The sequence below is a fragment of the Oxyura jamaicensis genome, chromosome 17 (genome assembly GCF_011077185.1).
Source record: "Oxyura jamaicensis isolate SHBP4307 breed ruddy duck chromosome 17, BPBGC_Ojam_1.0, whole genome shotgun sequence".
NCBI lineage: Eukaryota > Metazoa > Chordata > Aves > Anseriformes > Anatidae > Oxyura > Oxyura jamaicensis.
Window position 1 is genome coordinate 3,633,295 of NC_048909.1, and position 27,212 is coordinate 3,660,506.

The 27,212-nt window shown below is 57.7% G+C and overlaps 1 protein-coding gene across 4 annotated transcripts in view; it reads right to left on the bottom strand.

The window, feature by feature from the left end:
- ASTN2 (astrotactin 2) overlaps nucleotides 1-27,212 on the bottom strand; it is a 329,185-nt gene that overhangs the window by 125,889 nt on the left and 176,084 nt on the right. For all 4 annotated transcript variants that reach the window (XM_035342005.1, XM_035342004.1, XM_035342006.1 and 1 more), the window contains 3 exons: nucleotides 25,621-25,771; nucleotides 15,100-15,266; nucleotides 13,145-13,333 (listed from right to left, as the gene is read on the bottom strand). In XM_035342005.1, the coding sequence (XP_035197896.1) occupies nucleotides 13,145-13,333; nucleotides 15,100-15,266; nucleotides 25,621-25,771 (507 nt within the window). The remainder of the gene's footprint in view (nucleotides 1-13,144; nucleotides 13,334-15,099; nucleotides 15,267-25,620; nucleotides 25,772-27,212) is intronic.

A 27,212-nucleotide genomic window follows, 5' to 3' on the forward strand; every position in this document is an offset into this window, starting at 1 on the left:
TGTCAGAAGCAGGAGCAGTGCAATGGCACGGGTTTGCTCCGAGCCCTTCCTGCATCTCCTCCCTCCCCTCTGCCGGACCCGCATGTCTCTCGGGGAGCAGCTCAGCGCCGTTCCCCTCCCACCGCCAGCCGCACGCCTCCTGCTCCGTGCCGCCCCAGGGCTGACCACAGCAGTGTGTGGGCACCAGCATCGCCGAGCTGCTGGGATGGGGCCGCCCTGCAAACCTGCACTGTGCTGGGGGAGGCTGGCGACGGGGACACCAGAACCACTGCTCCCGGCCACGGCGCACCGGGCAGTGTGCTGTGAACCCGCAGCCGGCAGAGGGCTGCAGCTCCTCTTCCTCCTCTCCTTATTAATAACCCTGCGGCTCAGCACCGGTCACCATCAATGCACAAAACAAGAGTTTCTGCCGGGCTTTGTGCTCGTTGGAAGCACTGAGCGAAGGCAGCAGGCTCCTGGCTCTGAGCACAAACACAGGTGAGGGGCGGAGGAAGCTGGGGGGACGCAACAGCCCCGGCACCTCCGTGCGGGTGTGGGAGCTCCAGAGGGGCTCGGGCATCCCCGTGGTTTGCAGGAGGCACCTTGGGGTGCCTACCAGCCATGGGGTCGAGCTTATAATGGTGGGATCAGGGGAAGAAACAGCAAACTTTCAGCAGCTGATAGCCCTGTAATATCCTCTCCTGCTTCTTTCCCTGCCCTCCGGCACCCCCCTGCCTCTCACGCAGCTGGCAGCGAGCCGCTACCCTCGAGCGATGCACACCGAGTTACCTCCCGCTCCCCAGAACACCCAGAGGGATATGCAGGGCTCTTGGGGTGCTTTACAGCACTGAGTCATTGCAGAGGGAAATGTTTCTCCCCCCCTTCCCCAATCCCCCCCCAGTATCCAGGTCAGAGCACTTCCCGCCTCCAGGAAATGAATGCCAGCTCCATGGGTCTCGATGCTGACAAACATCAGAGGACTGAGGGCAGAGCTCAAGCAGCAGAAGCTCACCGCCCCCACGTCCTCCTGCCCTTCAGAAATCGATACAGGCAGTACAGATTCTGGGGGACTTCTGACCTTAAATAACACCCCAAGGTCACGCAATGAATCCGCGAGGAGGCAGAGCATGGGGCTGCGTCCCTGCAGCGCTGCCACCGTGTCACGCAGCGGGTCGGACACCTCCGGGCAGAGCGGTGACATCCCATGGGGTCCCTGAGCAAAAGGGGGAGCAGGAGGTGCTGACACAGATATCTGGGAGCAGCCAGAGCACCCTGGATGTCCCGGATGGGGCCACGGCCACCAGGTCCCGCAGCAGCCACGTGGAAGCCAGGGACCAGCTTCTGCCTCCGCCCGCGGCTAGCAGCGGGTGCTCACTGTGCATCGCGGCAGCCGGGCAAATATATTCATGAAGGGGTAAAAAAAATATAAAAAATGACCCCACAAGTGATTAGCTGATGCCCTGAAGCGTGAGATTTAATTACCCTTATCTGAGCCGGCACAGCTACAAATGTTAATCACATTATCATCCAGGGTGGTTATGTTCAGCAAAGTGACTGCGCGAGGATTGCGCTTTCTGCAGAGCTCTGCTATGTAAGTCAGCCAGGACGCCTTCCCCAGCAAGAATAATTTATTAATCTTGCTTCTTTCTGACCTGCCGTGGCTTGGGGACAATGGATCTGAGGTTGCTTAATGCCAGCGTTTGACCCAAATTCCCTTCAGTGAAGTTTTTTTGTTGGGGTGGCTCTAAGTTCACAAGAGCCCGGCTTGCGGTGGGGATGCTCAGAAATAGCTCCTTCTTTTTCACTTGAATTTGCAAAAAATATCAGCTAGGGTCACTGGGAGGCAGAACCGAGGGTGTCCTGTTTCCACAGCCACTTTGGGAAAAGCAAGCACATGTCCCCACGTCTCCCTGACCTCAGGCACGGGTGAATGATAAGGGCTGAACACCAACCTGGCCAAGTAGCCAAATTGACTCCAAATGCCATTAGCGAGTCCCCCTGCTGTGTGACGAGGAGGGATGCAGAGGAGACTGAGGAGGTTTTGCCAGGCCCTGGGGTCCCCTCCAGCTCCCCAACTTTCGGTGCTCACCATGGATTGCAGCAGTGCATGGCTGGACGGGGCTGGGGACAGACTTAGGGAAGTGAGGACAGACTCGTGGTGTGGCACAGCGTGGCCACAGTCATCGTCCCCGGTCCTCCATCGGCTGTTTGGTGCTGGCACCGTGGAGAAGACCTGTCCCTGCGCTGCCATCCCTCCCCGCCACGTCCCCAGTGTGCGCCGCTCCGGCAGTAAACATCCTGACAATAATCACCAGCTGCTTCACCCCTCGGATCGGGGAGAATTAGCATTTAAATTGAGGTGTTTCAGGGAGGTAAATCACCCGAGCGCTGGGGCCGCAGAGCATCCTCGGTGATGGTGGGCTCGCACCGTGCTCCTCGTCCTGGGGCACGATGTCCGGCGCATGCCGTGCGCTTGGGGCTCAGCGCCGTGCCCTGCCTTGGAGCGTGCCTCGGACGGAGCCCCCAGACCAGCCCTGAAATTCTCCGGGGACGGAGACTGGCAGGGACTGAGGGTGGGCACAGGGGGACCTGGACACAGCACGATGATGGTGACAGCCAGCAAATGGCATCTGGAGATGGACTTCAAGACCTCAATGCATCCTCTCCTGAAACTGTTTCTCAAGGAGACACGCAGGAATCTGCTGGGGAAGGGAGCTGGGGAAGTAAGGAGTGATGGGACAGGAGATCCCCCTCCACATCACGGCGAGCTGGGGGATGGCAGGTGGGGGTGACGTGCTGCCGCAAGAGGTTCGCCATCAGCACGTGCTCTGACCAGCAGAAACAACGAAGATGCAAAGTTGGCCAGACACTCTCATTACCCCCAGCTCCGGCGACAAGCAAGAAGCCACCCAGTGCCCGTCCCCCTGCCTGGGAGGCGCAGGAGGAGCACAACCAGCAGCAGCAAGCACGCAGCCGAGCCCCCCAGCTCTGCCCCCTGCATCCAGCAGCAGCCCTGCTGCCAGAACTGCAAATCCCCCATGCACAGCCCCAGAACTCACCATGCAGGGCGGCACCAGCACCCGCCTCCTTACACCCGCCTTGTTATCCCCCCCTCCAGCCCCCCTCCCCTTTCCCTTCTCTCCCCGTTATGCAGCTATTTATTTATTCCAACTAAACCGCGTCTCCTGCGGGGGAGATCCTGCGGTAGGCTGTGGATCTTTCTACCTCTGAAGCGCCTGTTGGGAACGCGCTGAAACAGAGAGCGGAGTGGAAACAAATTTGGAAAGTTGCGGTTCCCACAGCAACGCCTCGTGCCTATGGAGCAGGCAGGGCTCAGGTATACAGAGCTGGATTTATGCCTTCATTACGGAGTCAGGGCTGCAAGAGGAATTCCACGCAGAAGCTCTTATTTTTCACAACTTTGCAAATACACAGATTATTCCCTTTGGGAGTGAAATTTCCGATGCTTAACCTGTGCTCAGAGGTGATTGCCTGCAAGAGGTTTCAAGAAACGTCCAAGAAAAAAGTAATGAGTGTATGAGTGAGAAGGTGGAGAAGAGAAGTGGACTCATCCCTGGCTGGAGAAAGGGAAGAGAGCGGAGACTGCGCCTCGCTTGCCTGTCCCCCTCCCCAGCAGCAGCTGCCTGCAGCCAGTGCCAGGGCCAGGCCACGTCGGTTTCCTGCCCCCCTTGCTCGACGGGAAGGTCCTGGAGATGTCCAACAACTGATGTGGCTAACGAGGCATCAGCCCGTTTGCAGAGGGCTGGAGCTGCTTAGTGCCTCCCGGGAGGCTCCGTGTCTTGCTCCGTGTCTGCTGCTCGAGGTGCCTTCCCCCATCAGCTCAGCATCGCTGACAGCCGGCGGGGCTGACCCTGTCGGCTGCCATCAGCTCAGCAAGTTCCAGCTTTGTAACGAGCTGGGTGGGAAGGTGCCGTGCAGACGGACAGACGGACGTCCCGGGGCAGCTCAGGGAGCTCCCGTGGCGTGAGCTGTGGTGGGTTTCTGTGTCTGAGCAGCTCCGAGCAGGGCCGGGCTCCTCTCTGCAGCACGAGCTGGGCGCCGAGCCGAGCCAAGGCTGCGGGTCCCCTCCCGTGGCTGGCTTTGGGTGCTGTTTGCAATCATTTCCAGAGCGTTGCTCAGGCAGCTCCGTGCCTGCCAGTTTCATTAGGCTTATTTGTAATGAAGCAACAAACAACAAAACTCCCACTGACTTCAGAGGAGCCAGGGCTGCACGCTGGGACTTCCCAAGGAAGCGGCGCGAGGCTGGTGCCCGACGTGCAGCCGATTCCTGCGGGATTTGGGCACAGCTCCCAGAACAGCCACCCAAAGCCCGTGGCCCCTCCGCACAGCCCCCCACAGCCCCTTGCCCAGCAGCCCTGCCAGGCAGCCCCACACTCCCACAGCCTGCTGGTAGCACACGCACTGCCTTGCCGACAGCATTCGCCTTCCCGACGTAGACGCAGACCCAGCTCTCTGCCCGGCACAGGCATCCGTTCTCTTCACAACTGGGGATCTTAAGCGTTTTTCTCTCCTAAGCGTCATCATTAACCTTTAAGATGGAGATAAGGCGTCGGAGTTTGGAAAGGAATCAGAGGAGACCCTGGAAGTGAGCCAAGAGCAGTGCTGAGGCTGGGCAACACATCATATCTCCTCGGCTCTTCCTTCGCCCTAGGGTGATTCGGACTGCTCTTGACTACCACCGCGGTATTACAAACTCTAATGAGGTTTGGAAAATAAGAAACCCACTGCGGCGTGGGAGAAACTAATAGAAATTGTTTTGTTTTCTCTCTATTAGTCATTAGAAGCGGAGGAAAAACAGCCACAGGCAGTGGCAGGGCTGTAATATCACCACACATTTCATATGCTGGCACCCTGACAAAGGCATTTCAACGCCGCTAACGCGCCCGCATCCCCTCCGCGCAGCGCCTGCCGTGTGCTGGCACAGGTTCCAGCCGTGCCAGCCTCCACGTGTGGGGCTGGGCCATGCCGGGAGGGTTCTGAGGGTACCCCGTCCCCGTGGGGTGTCCCATCCCTGTGGGATACCCCATTAGAGCTTGGGGGGGCTCTGGTGATACTCAGGGAAGGTGAGGGCAGCCCCCGGGCAGGGCAGGGCGCAGGACGCGGCCGTAAGCGACATCTCCCCTGCTCTGCCAGGCAGCTGAGACCATATGGTTAATTAGCTGAAATTTGCTGCCGCATCTGCAAAGGGAGGTTTCTGCGTGTGAAGTTAATTACGGAAGCCATGAAACGACGTGTGTCGTGTTGGGGAGGGGTGAGGGCACCTGCAGCCACCTTACCCCCCTCGTCCTCCCAGGGGAGAACAAAGCCCCGCGCTGGGCTCCAGGAGCTTCTTTCGCTTTGCTTCCCTCCTCCCAGCTCCCTGCAGAGCTGCGTGCCATTGCACCCGGCTGCGGGGCCGCCTAATGACAAGTGACAGTGCCGTCACACCTTCCAGATGTTCGCCTGCTGCCCTCTGGTAAAGCTGCAGCTGGTGAGCGGCGCGGTCCCCGAAAGCTGGGGCAGCGGCACGGAGGCTCCGCTTCCTGCTGCTCTGCGTGCGCCTGGCGCTCCGTCAGCCACACGGCTCCTTCAGCCCGCGCTGGGGGAAATGAGCTGGCACAAACGCCCGGAGCCTCCATCGCAAGGAAATGGTTACCGAGCCCAACAGCCCGTGGGAGACTCCTTGCGCACGCACGAGCATCGCCGGGGACCAGGGAGGAGGGCGGGCGGTGCTGGGTCCCTGCTGCCCACCCGCCTTCGGGTTTACACAGGCGAGAGTCACGCTGAAACACAAGGAATGCCAAATCCTCTGTCTGTGGGGTGATTCTTTAGGGTGGGGAAGAGAGGAGACAAGATTTCCTGCTGCACCAAGGGCTGCGTCCAAGACCTGCTGCTAGCAGCGGCACGTCTCAGCCGGGCTGTGCAGAGCTCAGGTACCCCCGTGCCGGTGCCTGCTCCCGACTGCATCGCCTGGAGCAAGAGCTCACATCACTAAGGCAGTGTCAGCATGATTTAGTCCTCGGAGGGCGAAGCTTCGGTGACAAGCACTGGCACTAGCGAGGAAGAGCAGTGATGAGCTGGCACCAGCCTGGTCCCCAAGGTACCGCGGAGCAGTGTCCGTGGTGCAAGCAGGAGCCTGCTCTGAGGCGAGTTTTGCAGAGCACAAAACCACAGCTTGTGCTGCTGGTGGCCACCAAGGAGGCACTCGCAGCACGCTGGAAACCCCGGCTATCACACCTCCAAGTTGGATGGTTGCAGGTCGCTGCCTCAGAGCCTCCCAGCCCAGTCCCTTCCCTCTTTCCCGCAGGACACAGCCCTTCCTTTTACCTGTCCCAGGTGGGTGCAGAGCCCTCGCTGCTCCCTGACCCTTGTGTGGCTGCCCCATGCCCAGGAGGGGCTGCTCCCTGGGCTGGAGCAGGGGAAAGGGAGAAGCAATTCCCCTCTGCAGCCTGTGTGCCGCTCTGAGGCTATGAAGCTGGCAAGGACCCCCCGGGGACGCACGGTACTTTATAAAGCGGAGCCGTTATTATTATAAAACCAATTTCCACCACATCTCTTAATAACACAGATTAACGGTGCAATAACACCGGCTATAATTAGCGCCGTAAAAGTCAGGGATGGGGGAGCTGAACGGGTCAGCGAGTCCATCCCGTGGACTGCTCCCCGCGGCCCCGTGCGTGGGACCTCCGGAGTGCTCCAGCGCTCAGGAAGATGAAGCCGGGCTTGGTGGCACCAGAACCGGGAAGGCAGCGGTGACAGGGAGGGGACAGAGCTCATCACGGTGCTGCTGCCAGGCCCAGGAGGGCAGCAGTGCCCGTGTTTGTTTCCCTGATGAATGGGCTTGTTCCCCTTCTCTCCAGTCTTGGATCTTTCCCTCCCTCAGGGCTTGCGAGCAGGCTGTGGCCACCAGCTCTTCACACAGCGTGGGCTCGGAACACCTCACTGAGCCCCATCACATCGGCCCAGCAGCTGCATGGGGGGACGGGGCTGTCCCCAGAGGTGCCAGACCAGCCCCTCCAAGGGCCCAGCATCCCCTGACCCCATGAGAAGTCCGCAGCCCCACGTGCTGGCAGCCGCGACCCTCCCACCTGCGCTCCCTTCGCGGTCTGGGTTGCGCTGCCCATGCTCACCTTTACCATCCGACCCCACCAACACACAACACCCCACCCTACCCCCGCTGCCTTCCTCCTCCTCCTGCTCCCGGAGCTGCCGAGGGCCCCGGCGCTGCTCCCAGGGGCACGGCGGAGAGGGGGGGGCTCCCCGCGTGGGCGCCGCGCGGCTCTGCCCAATTACTGCTGCTGGGTGCCAGGCTCTGTTTGTGCTGCGTGATTAGCTGTGGAAATGCAAATCCGAACTTCCTGCGCCGCGGCAGCTAACAAGATAATGAATATTTTCATCAGCTGCAGAGAATACAAACAGCTGCGCAGACACCAACGCGCTGCCAGGGCCGGGGGGAGCGCGGAGCAGGGGCGCGGGGTGGGAGCAGCGGCTCCGCTGCCGGCCCAAGCACGGGCTCTCATGAGCCATGCTGGACCCTGTGCTGGGCTGACCTGCTGCTGGCACAGGCTGGAAGGAAACGGAGCAGCTCAGGGGCACGTCCGGAGCAGGGACACGACAGCAGGAGCAGGAGGAGGCTGTGACGGCTGTGCCCACGCTCACCGCGATGAGCTGGCCTGCTCCTGCGGTCCTGTCTGCAGCGGGTACAGAACGAGCCTGAAAACCTCCAGTCCTTAAAATACATCTACCACCACCATCTCTATCGGTATTTTTTAAACCATCTTCTCTGCCCGGACCCCTGTGTTGCCTCTAGGATATCGTTCTGCTTTTGTTTTGCTACAAGAATGGAGAAATGCTCACAATACAGTGCGACGGCACGCGGCTGCGGGCTGCTGGAAATAGCAGCTCAGAGCAGCACGGTCTGTTCTCCTTCTCTGCGGGATGCTAACTTTGAAATGGAGCAGGGCTGCCGCACGCAGGATGCGATAGTAAGCTAACTGACGGGGTGCTGTGCTAATTGCATTACTCATTTATATCCTGGACTTGACAAAATCTCGACGCATAGCCTGGCCGGCGCGGAGGCACTCACAACTCGTGGCGTGTGCCTACGTGCAGCCATTACGGGCTCCGGAAAGGGCTGGGAGAGCAGGAAAACATGGGAGGGAGGAAAAACGGTTCGGTGACAACCCGACAGGGGTGGCGATGCCACCGTGTGTGACAAGCAGGGATGCTCCTGCACCAGGCACCGCAGCTCTGCAGGCAGCTGGGAGCGGGCGGTGGGGGAGAGACCAGAGCCCTGCGTCCCACCACGGCCCCGCAAAGCTGCTAAAACCCTGAAGGCCCCTCACCCGCCCCCGCTGGCACAGCGCGGTTCCGCTCCTGAGGACCGGGGCCCAAGGCATGAGCCTGGCTTGAAAAGCCGTCCTTGCTTCCAGCCAGCATGGCTGAGGCTGTGACCAGGTAATAGAATTGCAGCAACAAATAATAAAAAGAGGAATGAAATGGAAGGCAGCCACTGGAAAAGAGATCTATCCGTTATCCCGGCCTGAAGGGTAATAGGTAAACAAGGCGTTAGGGTACTGGCTGGCGCAGAGCTCGCTGGCACAGGAATAATAAACAGCACAATTATAACTTCTGCACTCGGAGGGGAAAAAAATCAATGGCGTTAATTTAACTAGTTAGAGACTTACCATTAGTGATGCTGCAGGGGCAGCGGGATGGCCTGGCCGGGGCTGGCACCAGCAAAGCCCCTGCCTGGCTGTGCCACTGTGCCCGCCCAGCACCCATCCCGGTCCCACAGCACCCATGGCGGGGGCACCGGGGGGCACCGGGTGGGCGGTGGGGTGCGAGGGGGGGACCCAAAGCCCCACGCCGAGCTGTCAGCACGCCCCGCTGTCACGGTGCTGCTTTATTAAGGGCTGAGAAGCGGCGAGGGGAAGGAGTGACAGATTTAAAATTAACTTGCCAAACTCCCCATCAATATTATGACAATTCCCCAGTTCGGTTCAGCGACCCGGCGCGCCGCCTGACAGCGTCAGCAGCGCTCAGCGGCACCGCCGGCTGCCTGCCTGCAGCGCTCGGGTGCAGGCGCCCCTTATCCCCCAGCACCCGGCTCAGCGCCCCCCACGAGCCCCTTGTGTCCCTTCCAGCTCGGGATGTTTGGTGCTAGGACACAGGTCTGGGCTTTCTCTTCCCCAGAGCGTGGAAGCGGCAGCCCTGCGCTCCAGGCAGGGCTCTGGGAGGCTACGAGGACTGGTCGGCAGAGGGATGGAGCTGCAGGAGGGTGCTCAGCACGGCTCAGCACAGCACCACCAGCAGCCCTGCGTCCTCCAGAGCCATCCTCCCTGGCTATGAAGACATGAAAACACTTGGAGTTCAGCTTTTGTTTTGTCTCTCACCAAGCACCAAGCAGCAACGGAGCACGGACACAAACCCTCTCCCCGCTCGGCCACCAGGCACGCACCCCGCTCCTCCCTGCAGCCGTCTCAGCCACTTATTTCCCCAACACCCCAAAAGTCCCTGGCTTCAGCGCATCGCTGCTTGGGGTGGGGGCTTGGGCTCCCCCGTTTTGCAGGGAGAGCTGGAGCGAGAGGCCCCGGGAGGGCTCTGCAGCGCGAGTCGCGTGGGCTCCGGCATCCCATGCGCCGAGCGGTAATAAGCTAGCGAGTAAAGCTGGCTCCACGGGTAGTAATTTGGGTTTTCTACTTATTAACGGCATAAAAGCAACAGGCTGAAACCGCAAACAGCACTTAAACAAAAAATCTCTATTCCCTCGTGTCAGAGAGACGGCGCAAAACAGATAAGGAACTAACAAACAACCCATTTGGAAAATAATCCCCCAGTGATTTGGGCACCGTGGAGCTTGGGCTCTGCCCCACCGCGAGGCAGTGGGGGAAAATAGCTCTAATCTAGTCTTTAGCAAGCTGGATCCAGTGCTGAGCCTCCCGGCTAAACCCAGAGGTGTGACTGGAATAGATCAGCTCCGATCCCCTTTGGTTATTAATATTCCAGGGCATTTTGCCAAAGAGGAGAAAAAAATGGGAAAAAAAAAAGAAAAGAAAGAGGCCCCCAGAAAAAGCGGGCGGCTCTGAATGAGCGCGGAGCGGAACAGGAGAGCTCCAGGGGAAGGGGCGAGGGGCGGTAATGGGGCACGGCTCCTGTTCCATCGCCACACCAGAACTGCTGCTGGCAGCATCCCCGCACAGGCAGCATCCCCGACCTGCAATAAAGCCCCGAGCAGGGGAGGGAGGTGCTGGCGGCATCAGAGCCAAGGCACGGAGGCAAGGCTGTGCGGGCGGAGCCCTGCAGCAGATCCCCTTCCCCACCGCCCCGCACCGCTGCCCCCAGGCAGGGGCAGGAGCTCCCCTTCCTCAGCCCCGGGCAGCCTGGTTGTCCCAGGAGAAGGAACCGAGGGGGAATCGTTTTGTTTTACGGGCTTGCAAGACAACAGCAACAGCAGCAGCCGTAGGGAGAACTCCAAGAGGAAACCTTGACACTGGCTTCTCCAGCAGGTCAGTTGAGCAAGCCAACGACCACAGAGCTAATTAATAGCTACCAAGCCAGCTCAGTACCCAGAGAGCTGTAGGCAGAGCTGCTTGACACCAGCACAAAGGGACAGGCAGGCAGGGACAGACTGCAGGTCACGGCACGGCGTGTCGGTACAGGGCACGCACAGCGCACGCCAGCAGGAACAGACAAACCTGAGCGGCTCCCCCAGTTCACAGCCACACCAAACACCGTACCTGCTGGGTCCTAAAGGTGCCAAACCCATCCCTTGGAGCCAGCTGGGCAAAATAACGCCACCGGTGCTCCACCAGCCCCATCCCCGTGCTGCGGCCGTCAGGGGTCATCGGCACGGCAGGCTGTTGGGTGGCAGAGGGCCCACCCAGCCCCGAGGGGATGGAAACGCTGCTGTAACTGCTAGGCGTTGCCCAGGACAGCGTGTGAGAGACACCGCTGTTAGCAGCACAAAGGCTTCCTCCCAGCCCCATGCTGGCATGCCTGGCGGATCGAGAATATCCTGTTTATTAAAGACACTGAAGATGCGGCAACATGGGAAGCAGACACCATTCAAGGGACTGTCACATCTGCATAGCTAAAGGATCCCAGTGGTTATAAATCCCTCTAAAATACTCAGCCCCTTGTTCTGATAGCAGGTTCTTGCTCCTACTTTGCAGAAACAGGCTTTTAATCCCTGGTATTAGGCAGCTTCCTGCTATGTTTCAAATGCACCAAATTAAGGGCTTCTCTAACAGCTGGTGTCTTAATGCTCAGAGAGGTTCTTGAATATCTATGAAAATCAGAGGCAAATTACATCTTTTAGTTAATAATTTCTTCTCCATTAACCTCCTTCTCTTCCCTTGTTAGCAGATGATGTAATGGTGCTCCTGCCGCCGAACCCTCCGGCACACGGGGCTGTGGGGAGGACGCGGGGAGCCCTTCTCATCGCCACCCGGCGCTGCTGCAGCCAGCCCAGACCCGAAGCGGGCAGCGCTGAGCTCCGGGGCTGCCGGAGACACTCCTGGAGCCGGACACGCTGCCTCCCTCCAGGAGCTACGCTCTGCTGAGCCGGCACACCGCGCGCACTGCAGCCTGCCCTGTGCGGGGAGAGGTTACGGCACCGGGGGACACGGGTGCTCCGTGCCCACACCGCCACGTCCCTGCTCTGCTCTGTGCTCCCAGCGATGCTGCAAGATGTTCCTGCTGGGTTCAGCCCTCTCCAAACAGCTCCTCTGGGGTTATTTTGCTCGTGGTTCAGAGCTGTTTTCTGCTGCCCCCAGGTCTGTCAGAGCCTGCAGAAGACCCTGGCAGATGCCAGGCAATGAAAGCTGCGTTTGCCAGGCTGAGGACCCGGCTCCCAGCGCACAGCCCCTCGCTGGCAGAGGCCCCATCACCATCATGCTGCCTGGCGGGACGCTGGGGAGCCCTCGGTCCTGCTCAGCCTCCCAGCTCATGGAAAATGCCAGCTCTGCAGCCCTGGCTCCGCTCGGAAGTACCACAGATGCTTGAGGCATGGGAGGGAGAGAAGGCAGAGAGGAGCCTACTGGAAAAAAATTGCCTTTGCATGCTGTCAATTCTCACTTCCAGCAAAGGCTGTGGATCTGTTGGCTCCAAGCACTCTGCTGGCTGCTGCTTTCTGCGTGCCTTTGTGCTGGTGGAGCCCGTAATTCATCTGCCATCCCCAGAGCAAAAGGACAGAGTTCAGCGCAAATTCATCGCTAGGAAGACTTTCACACTCTGCTGGAGAAAAAGTGCCCAGAAAAGCAGCGTGGCCAGAGGTGCTGGGCGCCCGCAACTCAGCCAAAAGCACAGCAGTGAGCTCTCAGTGCCTGGAAAGGGAAAAAAATCTCTGTGCATTGCAGGTGCTGTGCAAGAAAGAGTTGTGCCTGGGTGGAATATGGGGTAAGGGTGCTCGCTGGGCCCCTCCTAACACCCATCAGCACAGGTGCTATGAAGTTCACAGGCCTGCCTCGGTTCGCACCCGAACAAAATGTGGCTGCATGCAGTAGAGCTGAAGAAAAACAGATAAATCAGCTAATTCTCCAGCCCTGCATTCAGCGATTAAGCAAGCTCTGCTCTGCGAGCACCACCAGGCAAAGCCGTGGGCAGCCCAGAGATGCTCTCCCCCCTCTGCTCTCCCGACGCACCCAGGACGCAGCCCGCGAACGCCCCGCGACGTGCTGCTGCCTGGGCTTGTGTCCGATCTACCCGCCTCACTCTGCTGATGCTATTTCTTATTATCCACAGCCACAGCTTCTCCCGGTGCTGTGACTCGGTCACGGAATAAAATTTGCTCACGGAGATTGGAAACATGGCAAAAAAACTTTGCCATGCTACAGGCAATCAAACGGCGGAACACGTGGCAAGATGTGGAGATGGAAGACAGCAGCCTTCAGGAAGAGACGGGACAACGAGGCAGGGAAAAGCCCATCAAAGACAGTAGACACTCAGACAAGGAGACACACACGAGCCCCACAGGAGAGCCCTAAGCTGCTGCCTTTGGGAAGGATGAATGAGGAGGAAAACCCCAGTGGCTTGGTGTCCCCCTGCTCTCCTCCCCGCGTGTCTGGCAGGGGATGTGTCAGCACCGCTGCCTCTGCACTGCTGGAGCTCGGTCCCGTCTGCCCACCCCGATGTGCCCGAAACTAGGAGCGGAGCTGGGCCATACCTGAACGTCATCTGGAACACCTGGCCCTGGTTGACGTGCTGGCTCCTGTTGTTGTAGCCGTGCAGCATCTCCCCGAAGAGCGTGTCGTTGAATTTGGCGTCCGACTTCAGGCACTTGGGGCCCTCGCAGATGTCGGACAGCATGAGGCACGACTTGCCGTCGGGGGCCAGCTTGTACTCCTCCACGCACCTGTGGGCACCACAAGCCATGTCAGAGGGACCTTAACCCTAAACCTAACCCTACCCCTAACCCTAAACCCCGTCCCTGTGGGATGAGCAGGGGGACAGGGCGCTGAGCACAGCCAGGGACATCATGGTGCCGCTTGGTGCGGCCGCCACGCCACAGAGCAGAGCTGAGCCCCCCACACATCATCTGCCCCGTCCTTACAGGCAGCCCCAGCCCCCAGATGCTGATGTGGTGCAGGCTCTGATGTTCCTCAGGCACGAGCAAAGTGAAATCTGGAGTTGCTTCCCCGTCTGTCACATCAGTGCCCTCCTGCAAGGATGCAGCTCCAGCACGGCTGCTCCTTTGTTCCTCGGTCCTGCTTTCAAGCACATTGTGAGCAAGGCAGACACTTGGCTTCCATGTACAAGGGAAACTGAGGCAGGCAGCAGGGATGTGATTCAGCTACAGACACCAAAGCGATCAGTGGCAGCGTCTGCCTGTGCTCATGCTGCTCCCCTCCTTCTCCTCCCTTTCCCTTGGCACAGCAGCTCCCAGTCGATGAGGAACTTCCACGTCCCCTGCCTGCCCCTTCCCCTGTGCGGTGGCAGTGCTCTGATAACCCCGATCCCACGGCTGCCTGGGCTCGTGCTCCTCTCCCATTCCCCCACTGCGTTTTTCCACTGCAAGTGGAACTCCCGCCTGTCTGCTGTGCTTCTCCCTGCCCGTCCCCCCCGTGCAGCTCTGCCATGAGAAGGGATTACACAAAAAGCACAGGAAAAACTCTGTCCTAGTAGTCAGATGACTGAAATCCCAGCCCTGCTGCTGGTGCCTGCTGTGGGCTCAGATGGAGACCACACAACGTCCCCAGGCCTCCCGACCCTCTCCGTGGAGATTGCTGTGCCCATATGGATTTCCAACCCCCCTCGCAGGCACGGTGGAGGCAGCGTGCTCCCTCTCGGTGACTCAGCCTCTCTGTGCTGCTAAACAATAATAGAGAGGAAGCAAAAATACAGGAGAAAAGAAAGCGAGCAGCTTTCTGACATGGGCAGCTCCTCCCTGGGGAGCGCTGCGGGCGGTCTCTGCTGCACCTGCAGCGCTGGGACTGGCGGGCGCCTCTCGGAGCTGCACGCCCGCCCGCTCCCCTCCGTGCTTCTGCACCACCTCGGGGCAATTCCTCCCCAGAAGGGCTCCTGCTGCCCTCCTTCCCCCTAATCCTTCCCACGAGGTTCCTGCGAAGTGCTGGCACGAGGCAGCAGGAGGCTGGTGGATGGCGGTTCTGCAGCCAACCGTCACCGCACGCCTCCCGGGGCACGCCGCAGCCGGGGAGATTTTCCTGAGAGCAAATGCTAAACCGTGTAGGATTATAGGATCCCGGCCAAAATCAGGGATGAAGCTCTATTTTAAGAGAGTCACAAGGGATGGGGGGAAGCAGCTTTTAGAGAAAACAAGTCCTCCACCTTCCCCCTCCAACACACCACGTACAATTTTGGGGTACAGTCATAGTGAGTCACAGACCGAATTGTACCATCGCGGGCCCGGTGGGGGAGATGAGGGGGGTGCATCTGCCCACCCAGCTTCTTGCACTCGTGTTTGCTTTTTTTTTCTGTAGGCAAACCAAGTGGCTGCTGCAAGCCAGCTCCACAAATTGCCCCTCTGCCCGGCACCCAGCTCGCCCGCGAGACGCGATGGCGTGGGGACGGGAGGCACAGCAGGAGGGTTGGTGACCATGGGGAAGGGAACGGGGTTATTTAGCTGGGAAGGGAGAAAAGGGAGCGTGGCAGGGGACTCACCCGCAGAACATGAAGATGGTGCTGGACGAGGGGTCATGGGGCAGAGGGAGGGTCTGCTGCAGACAGAGCTGCTCGCAGCCGCCGTTGAAGCCATCCGAGCAGTCGATGCCTTTGGAGTAGTCGTAGCAGCCGGTGCCGTCCTTCATGGGGCGGAGGTCCTCGGGGCACTGCAACAGGAGGGCACACGGCGAGGTCACCACGGGTCCCCATGGGCCCTGGGGCCACAGCCGGGTGGTTGCCCACAACCCACCCTAGAGCCAGAGGGGTCGAGGAGGAGGAAGAAGGGCATCCCTGTCCTTACTCCGGACAAGGAGACAAATCCCTGTGGCAGCAAAGTTACACAGCTGCACTTGCCCTTGTCTTGCTCAGGATGAGGCCTTGAGCCGGCCTGGGGCTAAGCATGGTGACCTGCTCTGCAGCGTGCTGGAGAAACCCCCTGCATTCACTGCCTGCTCCTCTGGGACACGGAGGAGTCCCGTGCAACCCCAAAAAAACACCTCAGTGCCTGGGAACGGCAGTGGCTCATACCCACCTGCCAGCAAATGTGGGCTCAGCATCATCTCCCGAATGACCTCGCTGCCTCCCATGGGATAAGGCAGCCATGGTAAGGACTGCTCCAAGGTGGGGGAAGGACTGGGGAGGACAGGAGCACAGCCCCGAGTACTTGGAACGTTTTCCATCAGCTGAAAGAAGAGTGCTGATTCACAGAAGCAGGGATCTGCTTCTGGGTTTTAATTTTAGTTCCCCAGCTGGCTTCCCTTGTCCCAAAAGATAAAAGCCAGCAGGCAGCAAACGCCGTCAATAAATTGTCACCCAGATTAAAGCACTCCTCTGTTCCCCTCCCGTTATTTATCCCTTTTCGCCAAACGCGCGTGCACACAAACAACAACAAAAAGGCCAGTCCTTGAAAAAATAAATAAATCTTGCTGAGGAACAGCTCGCAATTAAAAATGCATTATGGAATTTCTTGAAGATGAGTTAGACCAGAGCTTGTTCAGGTAGCGATGAAGGCAGGTTATAAATGGCCTCTGCCAAGCAGCAGAAAGGTTATAAAACCACTATACTTCGTGCTTAAAAAAGAAAATCAATTTTCCGTGCAAGCAGAACGCCGTACATAGTAATAAAAGTTCAGGAGCCCCCGGACCCTGCGCCTGCTGTCACAGGCAGGGTGCTGGCAGCAGACCGCTGCCGAGCCTGGCTCCTGGCTTCCAAGCAGCAAAATGCCCGCAGGGGACATGGGAGAAGTGCCCCGGGGAGACCTGGCCTGACCTGGAGAAGCTTCCCTCCACCTCCCAGCGCACCGTGTCCTTCCCCGACGTCCCACAGCCCCGAGCCCTCAGCTCCGAGGCTCGCCAGGCCTCACGGACACCGGCAGCATCCCTGGTACGGTGGGAAGCAGGGGTGAGGGCAAAGAGGAGAGGCACGAGGCTGTGTGGCCAGGGGTAGTGGCAGCAAAGGGCCCAGCACCACGGCGCTGCTGTCAGTGTGAGGGGAGAGGACAGGCCCCAAGAGGCAGCCCTGGAAGCAGCAGCACGGCCTCGGCAGGAGGCGGGGGGGCAGGAAGCTGCGTGGCTGCGTAAGCAGAATAAATATGAAGGGGGGTACTCGGAACAAGCTGTGCTTTTCACTGCTGAGCTGAGCTGCCTGGGAAACAGGACGGGGATAGGAGTGTTTGTGACTCCGTGTACATCATACTTATCTACCGCAGTCTCCTCCCAGCCTGCGGGCCCCGTGGGACGTTAAGGGCTGCGCAGATGGGCAGAGACATCTCCCCGAGGACACGCGGCTCTGCGGCCACATCTCCGCTCCCAGGGCCAGGCAGGGCTCTGCCCAGGTCCCTGCTGGACCTCCCGGGACACCCTCCAGGATGCCGGAGGGAGCCGATGGGAGCTGGAGTCAACAGAAGCTACGGGAGCACAGCCAGGGGAGCAGCCGCAGCTCCTCTGAGCTGCCACTTGGGAGATGCTGAGCTCAGCATCTCCCGCAGCCTGCAGAGGATGAAGATGGCTCCTTCCCTGGGACTGTGTTAGTGGGTCACCAAGGGACCTCCCTGCTTTACCCCGCTCTGCTCCAGGCGACCCCTCGGGATATGCCTCCAGTTCGGCTTTTAATCACCAGGAAGCATGCTTCATTGCTGTTTGCAATCATGCATCCTAATACGCATTAATTATGGCATGCAAATAGCTCAGCACGAAGTCTGCAAAGGAAAGCACCTCCGCGTCCAGCCCCATCCTGGCACAAAGCCCCCCAGGGATGGGAACTTTCGTAGCCACACGGAAGGGGTCCCTGCGGTGGGGCTCAGGGGGACGCACCCCTCTTTGGGGAGAAGATGATGAGGACAGCGAGCAGAACAAGTGGACAAAAGGCAGGGGAGGCAAGAGGCAGCCCCGGGGGCTGCAGGTTTTTGCCTGTGCTTCCCCTGCAGGATCAGCAGCTGTAGCAGAAAGCGGGGATGCACAAGTGGATGGAGAGACAAGTTGGCATGGTAAAACTTCACTACAGATCTCCCTGTCAGAGCAGAGGATTTGCAATGTGTCTGTCCCATGGATAGGTCAGGGCAGAGGGAAAGGTAACGCCCATTTGGGTGCCCCTATGTTCTTTGCCACAGGCTGAGAGTCAGGAATTACCCAGAAAAAAACTAGGAATGGAAAAAAAAAAGCAACCTGCCCAGCTGTGCTGGAGGGTTGCGCTGGGCTCCCAGGTGGACTCGGAAAACCAGCACTCGCTCTGTGTTTTCTGGGCTTTGGTACAGGACCGTATCTGTTATTGCTGACATTGATTTGTCTGGCTTGGGCAGCAGAGAACCAATAATTACTGAGAGCTTTAATCAATCCCACATCAATTCAGCTGCAGTTCAATTTGTGATCTGCCTTGGCAGTGACACAGGATGGGGGGCTGCGTCTGAAAATGATTAGAAAATCAATGAGTACCTCAGCCAATAACTCCGTCTGGGCAATGGCGGGTGACATGTCCTGCCTCGCTCCGTCGGGGAAGCTGGCACGATGTGGCCCCGGCACCAGCACCGAAACAGGATTTGTCCTTTTTCTCAAGGGAGCAGAGGGATCCCACCACCCACCGGCCTGGTGCTCGGAGGATTTCTGTGTTGGGGCGGCATGGCTCGTGATGCCGGCACCAAGGCACCCAGCTCATCCTTCACTGCGGGATTTGGCCAGCAAGGATGAACCTCACAGCCGGGGAAGCGGGTTTGGTCCTTGCTGTGGAGAGGAAGGAGGAGGTGGGGAGAGAGCCCAGCTCGGCACTGCCATGGAAAGCCAAGGAGGAGATGTCACCGTCCCAGTGTAATTCTGTCCTGCAGAACCACTCGGTCCACACAGGAATCATAGAATGGTTTAGGTTGGGAAAGACCTTCAAGATCATCAGGTCCAACCACAAGAACAGATTGGTTTCTCTGTGATGATGGCTCACCATGAAAATTGCTCCTGGGATCGGAAAGAAAACTGAGCTCCTTGTCTTCTCATGCGTTATCACAGATAACAGACTGTGCAGACCCACAACCCTGCTGCTGCCCCCAGGTTCGTGAAGGCAGAGCCCATGGCAGCCGGGCACACATTTTGCTGTGCACAGGTGGACTTCGGCTCTTCCTCCTTGTCCGTGCCGGGCAGAGCCCCGAGGTCCTGATTATTGTCACTACAGTCAGCAAAACAGATTCCAAGCGCACCCAGGGAGCAGAGATGCTGAATAAGAAGTGCTATTTTTACCTGGCTTTCGGAGCAGCGTGCTTTTTACCCTTTTAAATGAAGTCACCGAGGTGACACAGAGTGGCAGAGGGCGCAGGAGCCCTGCCTGCATGTGCTCGGGTGTCCCCAGGCCGTGTAAAACCGAACGGGATCCCCATGCCCCACGCTGTCACCCCAGCGGGACATCACCGCCTGCCACCGCGTGGCCACCTCCTGCCAGGACCGTGCACCAAGCCCCTGACCACTGCCACCATCCCCAGCCAAGGCAGGGCAGGCACGGCGGGGGGAAGCCCTTCTCCGAGAGGAAGAAAGCGAGCATCCACCGCAACCCGTACGAGATTGTTTCTTAGGAAAACATCTGCCTGCACTGTTTGAGTTAGCGAGCAAAGGCCCTTCCTTTTCTTTCTTGTTCGCAAAGCTCATTAGCAGCGAGACGGGCGGCGGGGTCACTGGGAACAAGACAGCAGCCTCATTACCGACACCGAGCCCCTTGCCGAGAGGAGCCGGCGCTGCTCCGGCACTGCCTGGCAGCGCTCGCAGCTCCCCTCCTCTTCTCTGTTATTTTAAAAAAATATATTTAATAAAGTGTTCCAGTAGAGAGTAAACTGCCCTTTTTGTTATTCTGCTCTGTTTTCTCAACTTCAGCAGCCTTTTTGTTGGAGACAACAGCCGGGACTTCCACACAGGCTCCCAGTCCTGCCTGGCTCAGCATGAGCTGGGGACCCCATCGGGGACCCCGCAGTTGTGGCCAGACAGGAGGACCTGGCCCCACGATGACATCCCGGTGCCCTCAGCCACCAGCAGTGTGATTTACAGCCCCCAGTCCCTCTGTGACGTGCTCAGGAAGTCAGAGCACAACTGGACCAACTCCTCCTTGGCCAGACAGACAGATGGAGGAAGAGAGCTGCTCCAGTATCTGCTGCGTGTAAAAGGGCCCTAACGAACCCACCTTCATTAGAGGCATCCTTGCTCAGCGCCGAGGAACCTCTCCAGTGTGAAACAAAATCATTACTCCGAGGCACCGCCGAGGTACCAGCAAGTGCCAGCATTTTAATGAGCCCCACGCTACGCACTGGTGTCTGTTTTATTTGCTTGTTGGAGCTCAGAAATGATACAAATGCCTTACACTCCTCTGTGCCCATACACCTATATTTAGAGAGCTTTGGCTCGTTCTGCCTCCGCTCCCTTGGCACCCGAGGCCCCCTGGGGCTCTGCTTGTCCCTCTCCTCTCCCTTCATCACCTCCCTTGGGCAGCGATGTCCTCACTGCCCCCAGAGCCCCACCGTGGGGAACGTCCTTCCCGGAGGGCAACATCACCGCTGTTGGCTGAAACCACAGGCATTATCTTCCTACTCCTTTCTCCCTGTTTCCTTTTCCATCCCAAGACCATCAATCATTATTGCAGCCACAGAAAATCAGACCCATCTGTCCTGCAGGTCCCACGGCGCAGGCTGCGGCAGCTCACGCTCCTCGGCGCGTCCCCAGAGCACCCTGCCAGCCTGACTGGGGGCACGCTGCCGGCTCCTGCCCATCAGGGTGCTTCCCTTCCCATGTGCATGGGCGAGCCTGGCACCTCCAAAACCCTTCTGGGAGACCAGAAATTCAACCACAGCCTTACCTGGTCCCCAGGGCACAAAGCCACATGCCTGAACCAGTGACCCCAACCAAAGCCAAGGCCCCCAGCCGGGTGTAATGTGACCAGGACACACGAAGCATCCCAGCCTGCCGGGCAGCAGAGTGCTGCTGCCAGCTGGTGACCTCTGAAGAATGCCACAGCAGGAGAAGAAGGAGAAGAAGGGCTTTTATCACCTAAATTTCCTCTTCCAGCAGGGGCAGAGACCGCCAGCTCACCTCAGTGCCTCAATCTCAACAGCTCCAAGGGCTTCTGCTTCCAAGCACAATATGCATAAGTAGCAATCTTCTGCTTCAAGGAGCCAGCTAAACTTTGCAGGGATTAGAACAGAATCGTTCCCTCCCCGCTTCCCTCCCCTGCGTGTTGTGCATCTCTGCATAATTAGCTAGGTGCCTCTTAAGGCAGGGACGGATGAGTTTTTATTTTCCAACGAACCATTTTCTGTCGGAAAATGCAGATTTGATGAAGCTTAAGTGCTTTATGGGATTTCATCAATTACATCTCAAAATTCATTGGGAAATTAGGAAAGCATTTAATTTTGACAAGGTTGAAATGTTTTAGTTTCCACTGCTTAATTTTGTTTTTATTTCAGGCTGTACACCGGGATAATGTAAAATATAGCACGAAGCTCCAGATGATAAAAGTGGAACGAAACATTTCCCCCTCCCTCGTAGGAAGGAGATGTTTTGAACCGATACATTCTGGAAGTGGTACACGGGGGATTTCTGCACAGGTTTTTGGTTTGGGCTGAAGCTCCCAGACACCCAGCGTCCCCAGAGAACACCAGTGCTCAGCTTCACCTGCTTCTTTTGCAGAACCTGCCCACTCCCCTCGGTCCCCAGGAAGCCCCTGGATGAGTTGTGCTGGGAGAAGGAGACAGGAGAGGCCCTGGCCCGCTCCCTCCTTTCTACTCCCGTTTCTCTGCAGAATGGTTACACTCCTAAATTAAGCCATTTCTCCGCACCGCTTTGCAGCAGCGAAGGAGCAGCCCATCATTTTGATGCGGAAGAGAGCAAAAGAGAAGGATTAGCTCCAGACAGGCTGAGCTAAGGCTTATGCGTCTGTGTGGCCCATGCCAAATCTCTTCCTTCTGTGTCTAAGAAGGCCAGGAGTGACACAGCACAGGTGTCACCGCACAGGCCACGAGGTAATTAAGAGCCCATTTCCCTTCTGCATGCCATGGAGACAAACCCTCTCCTACCTGATGGGTTGACCCCGTGGTCATGAAGAAGAGCAGATTACACTGTGCTTGTGGCCTTTTTTTTTTTCCCTTTGTTAAATTAGAAATAAATTTCTGCTATCAGGAGCTCAGTCTGAGAGCAGTAACGTGGTGCTGATCTGCTGGATTTAAGGTGTAAGCCAGCAGTGCTTGGTCCCTTCCTTCTTGCTGACACCTCTCAGGTGGTGCTCTGGGGCTGACCAAGCCCTGCTGGATGGAGTGTGGCACAGGAACCATCACATCTCCCCCCTGCAGCCCCCTGCTGCTGCAAAGTTGCTTGCACAGCAGGGAAACAAGGGGCTTAATTGTGCTGCTGCCCTGACGTGAGACCCCGAGCTGCCTTCTCCACCACTGCCTGGACAACACGTGTCCTCCTGCTTCTCCTGGAGGTCCTCGTGGTGGTGAGACCCCATCCCAAGGGGCACAGCTGGGCTGGGACACGCACATGGACACGGTCACCAGCTGGGGCTGCAAACCCAAGGCAAGTGACAGGTGGGGAAACCTGAGTTTTAGCTACATTACAGATGTTTCCTTCATTCCCTCAGTCCAATTCACAGCTCTGCAACTCAAATGATAAATGACCACCATGCAGTGGCCAAGCCCTTTCCCTCCAGCATCTCTTCCCTCCTGGCTGAGCAGTTACCGAGGTGCCAATAAAGGGGTCAGCACTGTCTATTCCTCAGGGACCATAACCTGACTTGCTCCTCCTGCACAGCTCCTCCTGGTTTGTTGGCATCCCTGGACGATGGCACAACCCTCGCACTGCACTCAAGGGGCAGGCCAGAGCCACCGGCTGTAGAGACGCTCTCTGGGATTTTGTTTTCCTGGGAAATGCCCGTGGCTTGCTTCCTCTGACCCGTCAACAACACGGAAACAGATGCGTTTCCTCGGGGTTGGGGGGTATTTTGTTGTGCTGCAAAGTCGGGCTGAGAGGCAAGGCTCCAGTTGGCAATCCCAAGCACAGGCATAGCAAGGTGGCAGCCCACACTTCTGGAAATGAAGCAAGGAATAAAAATCCTCCGATAAGTAAAGAAGCGCAGAAAACCGTTACGTACTAATGCCATCTACTGGGTACAAGGAAAAATAACAAAAAAGAAAAGAGGGAAAAAGAAAAAGAGAGAAAGAAAGAGAAAAAGAAAGAGAAAAAGAGAAAAAGAAAGAGAAAAAGAGAAAAAGAAAGAGAAAAAGAAAGAGAAAAATATGAGAAGAGGGAAAGAAGAGACCCCAGTGGGAAGCCGGCAGCCGTGGCCCTGAGAATCACCCTTCCCGTACAGAGACCAGTGCTGAGACTGCGGCTCTGAGCGCCGGGTCTCCCAGGTGCCTCCCCACATGCCGGGTTTTAACAGAGCGACGTGCTCGTGTCTCCTCCATGAGCCCAAGGAGACCGACCGGGGAGAGCCCCCAGCCATCATCTGCAAGCATCTGCCCCCCATGTCTTAAACAGGTCCTCTGAAGACCAAACAATGAGGTAATGGCAGGGACTGCACTTAAAGCCCTGAGATAAATGCATCCTCGATCCCCAGAATTACTGGAAGCTGTGTTAAGGGCATGAAGGAGCTGGTAACGGATGATGATTATAAATAAAAGGAAGAAGAAATCTTTGAGATTTGCGCGGTTCCCTGGTTGAGCTGCTAGGCTCCGGCTCTGGGGGGTATTAATTGCTTACAAGCCCACATGTATATTTTATGCTCAGTACCTGCCTGGAACATTTGTTGGATTTAGCCTTGATTGATGAACCCCTGATTATATACTTCTGTGGTCCTCGGCAAATTAATAAACTGTTGACTGGTAAAGATTAACAACATGTCATGATCTGAGAAACAGTGTCCAGAGTAAAGCTGAAGCAAACCTAGTGCTAAAATTAGTATGCGAATGCTCCCTGAACTCTATAAAAAGGGGATAGTTTAATTAAATTACATCCCGATATTGCCCACAGCACTTACCAAATTGGCAAATTGAGTTCACAGCAGTTCAGCTTTAAAACTAACTGACATCCCTGCAAATGTGCAGCAAATGACCCCATCCCCGCTGGCACCGCAGAGCCAGCTCACGCCCGCAGCCTTGGGGAGGCAGCTGAGGAGGAGACGTGGTGCCGAGAGACTGGGGCCGAGGGGGACTCAAGGTCACAGCCGAAGGTTGTGGCTGGGTCAGAAATTCAGCTCCCACCACCCGCAGTCCCACCGTGCGCCACAAACACAGCCCGTAGGGAGCCCGGACTGGGGAATTGCTGGTTTTTGCTCTTTTTTTTGCCCCCCCCACCCCCTTTCTTTTTCCAGAAACAGCCACGTTTGCTTGCAGTGCTGCAGGTCCTGGGCACCTGCAGGGCACCGATGGGTGTAAAATGCTGCATGAACGGCAGCGGGGGGCAGAGCGAGGCCGATGAGGCTGCATCCCAGCTCCGCTGCACCTCCGAACTCCCCGCCCGGCTCCTGCCGAAGCTCCACGCCAGCAGGTGGGAAGGAAGGGAGAAAAGGCAATTTCCTGAGCATCAGAGCAGTGAGGCCGTTTGCCAAGCGGCTCCAGCATGTCTCCACGGGGAGGGCTGCATTAAGTCCCCCAACGTCATGCCGGGGATGAAAGCAGCCCTCCGTTACGGGGCTCAGCACTGCTGTCCCCAGCCTTCAGGAAAGAGGAGCCATGAGGAGGGACGGGCATCTCTGCGGCCGTCTGCTCTCCCCGCACAGCTCCTGGGCCCTGGTGTGATGGGGGGCACGGGGTCCCTGCCACCCCCACGGCGCCAGGCAGCACCCCCAGCCCACAGCCCTTGGGGAGCAGGATGTGCCCCGAGGCAATTCCCCTCTCCTTTCTCCCGGCCTTCCTGCCGGATGTGTTTTGTTCTCCTTAAATACAGCCTCGTTTAGCCATTACAAAAGCAGGGGGGGTTATTTTCCCTGAGTGACACAGTTTTCAATTTCTGCCGCTCTGTGTGCCGGCGCAGTGAATGCTAGGCCTGTAATTTATTGACAATTTCTATCTTAATATATCTTGACTTTTAAAAAGAGGCATCTCTTCCCAGCGGCACAGGGCAATCAGAGCCCCGATTGTTTCTGACAGTGTCTGGGAGGCACATTAGTTTTCAGAGCAAAATGACACCCAAAAAAAAGGAGAAAAAGAAAAAAGAAAAAAAAAAAAAGCCTGAAACCGAGCCCCTCCCTGGAAAGGGCCAGAACAAAAGAAAACAACAATGGCAAGAAAAAGCACGAAAGGGGGAGGAATATGAAGGAGGAGACGCGGGCGCTGCAGGGCCGAGCGCTGCCTGTGACACATCAGGCTGCCGTGCTAAATGGCCTTAACAAGCAATCGGAGAAGGGGATAATGAAAACGCCACCCCGGAGACGGCACCACTCCAGCCTGACCTTTCCAGGCTGCTGCCGTGTATAAACATCTTCAATAAATAAAGAGACACTTAACTCCTGCCTCGGCGGCGGGCAGGGGTGACGGGCGCAGCCTGCGGCAGCTGGGGGCCGCGGGGCAGGGGCTGGGGGCAATGGGTGACCTGCTGTGGTCCCCTGTGATCCCCTCTGATGGGCACTTCCCTCTGGGCAGGCGTACACGCATTCCCATGCTAATAATTGTCTTGTTCTGGGCAGATGGAGCAGTGATGCTCCAGCTTCCCCTGGCAGTTTCCCGAGGCTCTGCCCCCTGTTCCAGGCTCACTCCTCACCCCAGCAGCGGTGCCGTTGCCATCAGGAGAGGGGTCAGCGCTGGCCGGTGTGCTGAGCCCCGAGGCAGCCTGCTCAGAAACATGGCAAAACCCCTCTGTGCATCGATAGTTGGGGACAACTCAGAGCATCTGCCCAAAATGTGTGGTCTAAGAGGGCTCTGGGTACAGCCGCCTGTCTGGTCAGACGTGAGCGTGTTCAGAAACAGAACAAAATATATGTTGTACTCAGCCTGCGGACCACAGAGCACCTCCGGAGCAAGCAGCAGCATCCCCTGGGTCCCATCCCCGGGACAGCCGCGGTACCTACCACGCAGCCCGTCGAGTCCACCTTGCGGTCCGACACGCACTTGAAGTTGCGGGTGCAGCCGCCGTTGTTGCGGGAGCAGTCCCGGACCGGCCCGAAGGAGGAGAGCAAGTCATTGATGGTTTCGAAGTAGGTGGACAGCATCGCTTCTTCCCTTGGAGAGAAAAGGCACCGTTAGAGAGGGCGGGGAGGGACAGGGAGGCGGCGGCACGGGCAGCGCCACACCTCATCCACAAGGAGGGCTGCTCCGGCAAAATCACGGCGTGAGATGAACAAAACTTGGCCAGGGGAAGTGTGCCAGGAATATGAAGGCTCGGTGACTTTGCTGCATAATTCATTTGCTGCACAACTTTGACATCCTTGAGAAAAATCAGCCAGCTCTGAGGTTGCCAAGATCCTACCTGTCCAGCATTCCCGTGCAAACTGCCCGCTACAAGAGGCCTTATTAGGATTACTAGTGGGGAACCAACCCCATACGAGCCAACAGTGAATCCACAAATGAAACTCGTCGTAGATATTTTACTCCTGAAACAAGCCTCCCGGAGCACCTGCACCCCATCTGACACGTGGGGATGTCCCTTAGGATTTAAAGCCACACAAATGGTAGCTTTGCTTTCTTGCTGGGATGCGGCCGGGGGATGCTTGTGCCTGCGGGGCTGGGGACCCCAGCGGGGTTTTGGGGTGTCTGGGCACAGCTTCTCCACCACGGCACTGCACACCCCAGGCACAGCTGTGCTCTGAAACGCCTTTCTTGAGCGTGCGAGAAGCGCTAACGCTGATGAATTCAATGGCCATATAAAGACTTGAGAAGCTCCCAGCCCTGCCTCTCCGAGCTGCGCACGCAGCAGATTTTGTCTGTGACAAAGTGCTCCGGCACTCCGTGCTGGGTTCTTGCTAAGGGAACGCAGATGCTTGTTGAGAGCTCTGAGCATCTCCAAGGTATTTGTCATCTGCAGAGCGCGTTCCATACATTAACAGATTGCCGCAACCCGCCTTGGGCACCGGATCCGGACACCGACAGCGGCGACGCGGGGGAGGCAGAGCGCTTCACCCAAGGTCACGGAACAAGTCGGTGATGGAGACGGGCCTGCCCTCCGCAGGCTATTTGTTAGATCTTTACCCAGAGGAGGCTGCACATAAACACTGACCCTCCGGCCTTAAACCACCCGCCAGGCAGTGCCGGCAGCCACGTGGCGCCGCCAGCGCCCTGCGGCACCTCCCCTGCTCTCCCAGCGGCACCGAACAGCCCGCACGGCCACTCGATGCCCGCTGCTGTGCCGTGGTTTGGGGGATTTTTGATTCAGAAACCTCAGGCTTGCCAACAGAATGGCAGAGGAGGAATATTCAGCAGTCCTTGAGGACGGCGGCGGAGCGGCGCTGCGCCATCCGTCAGGGGAGGGTCCCTGCGCACACGCACGCAGCCCTGCCAACACCCAGCGTTGGAAAAAGCATGAGTCAGGCCTTACAAAAAATGGTAATGAGATTGGCAGAAAAACGACGAGATTTTAAAAATAAATCAATCATTAGGAGGGGTTTTTTCCTTAATTTGCCTTCTGCTTTCTGAGCCTTCAGGACGTAATTGAGTTTTTTTCCCT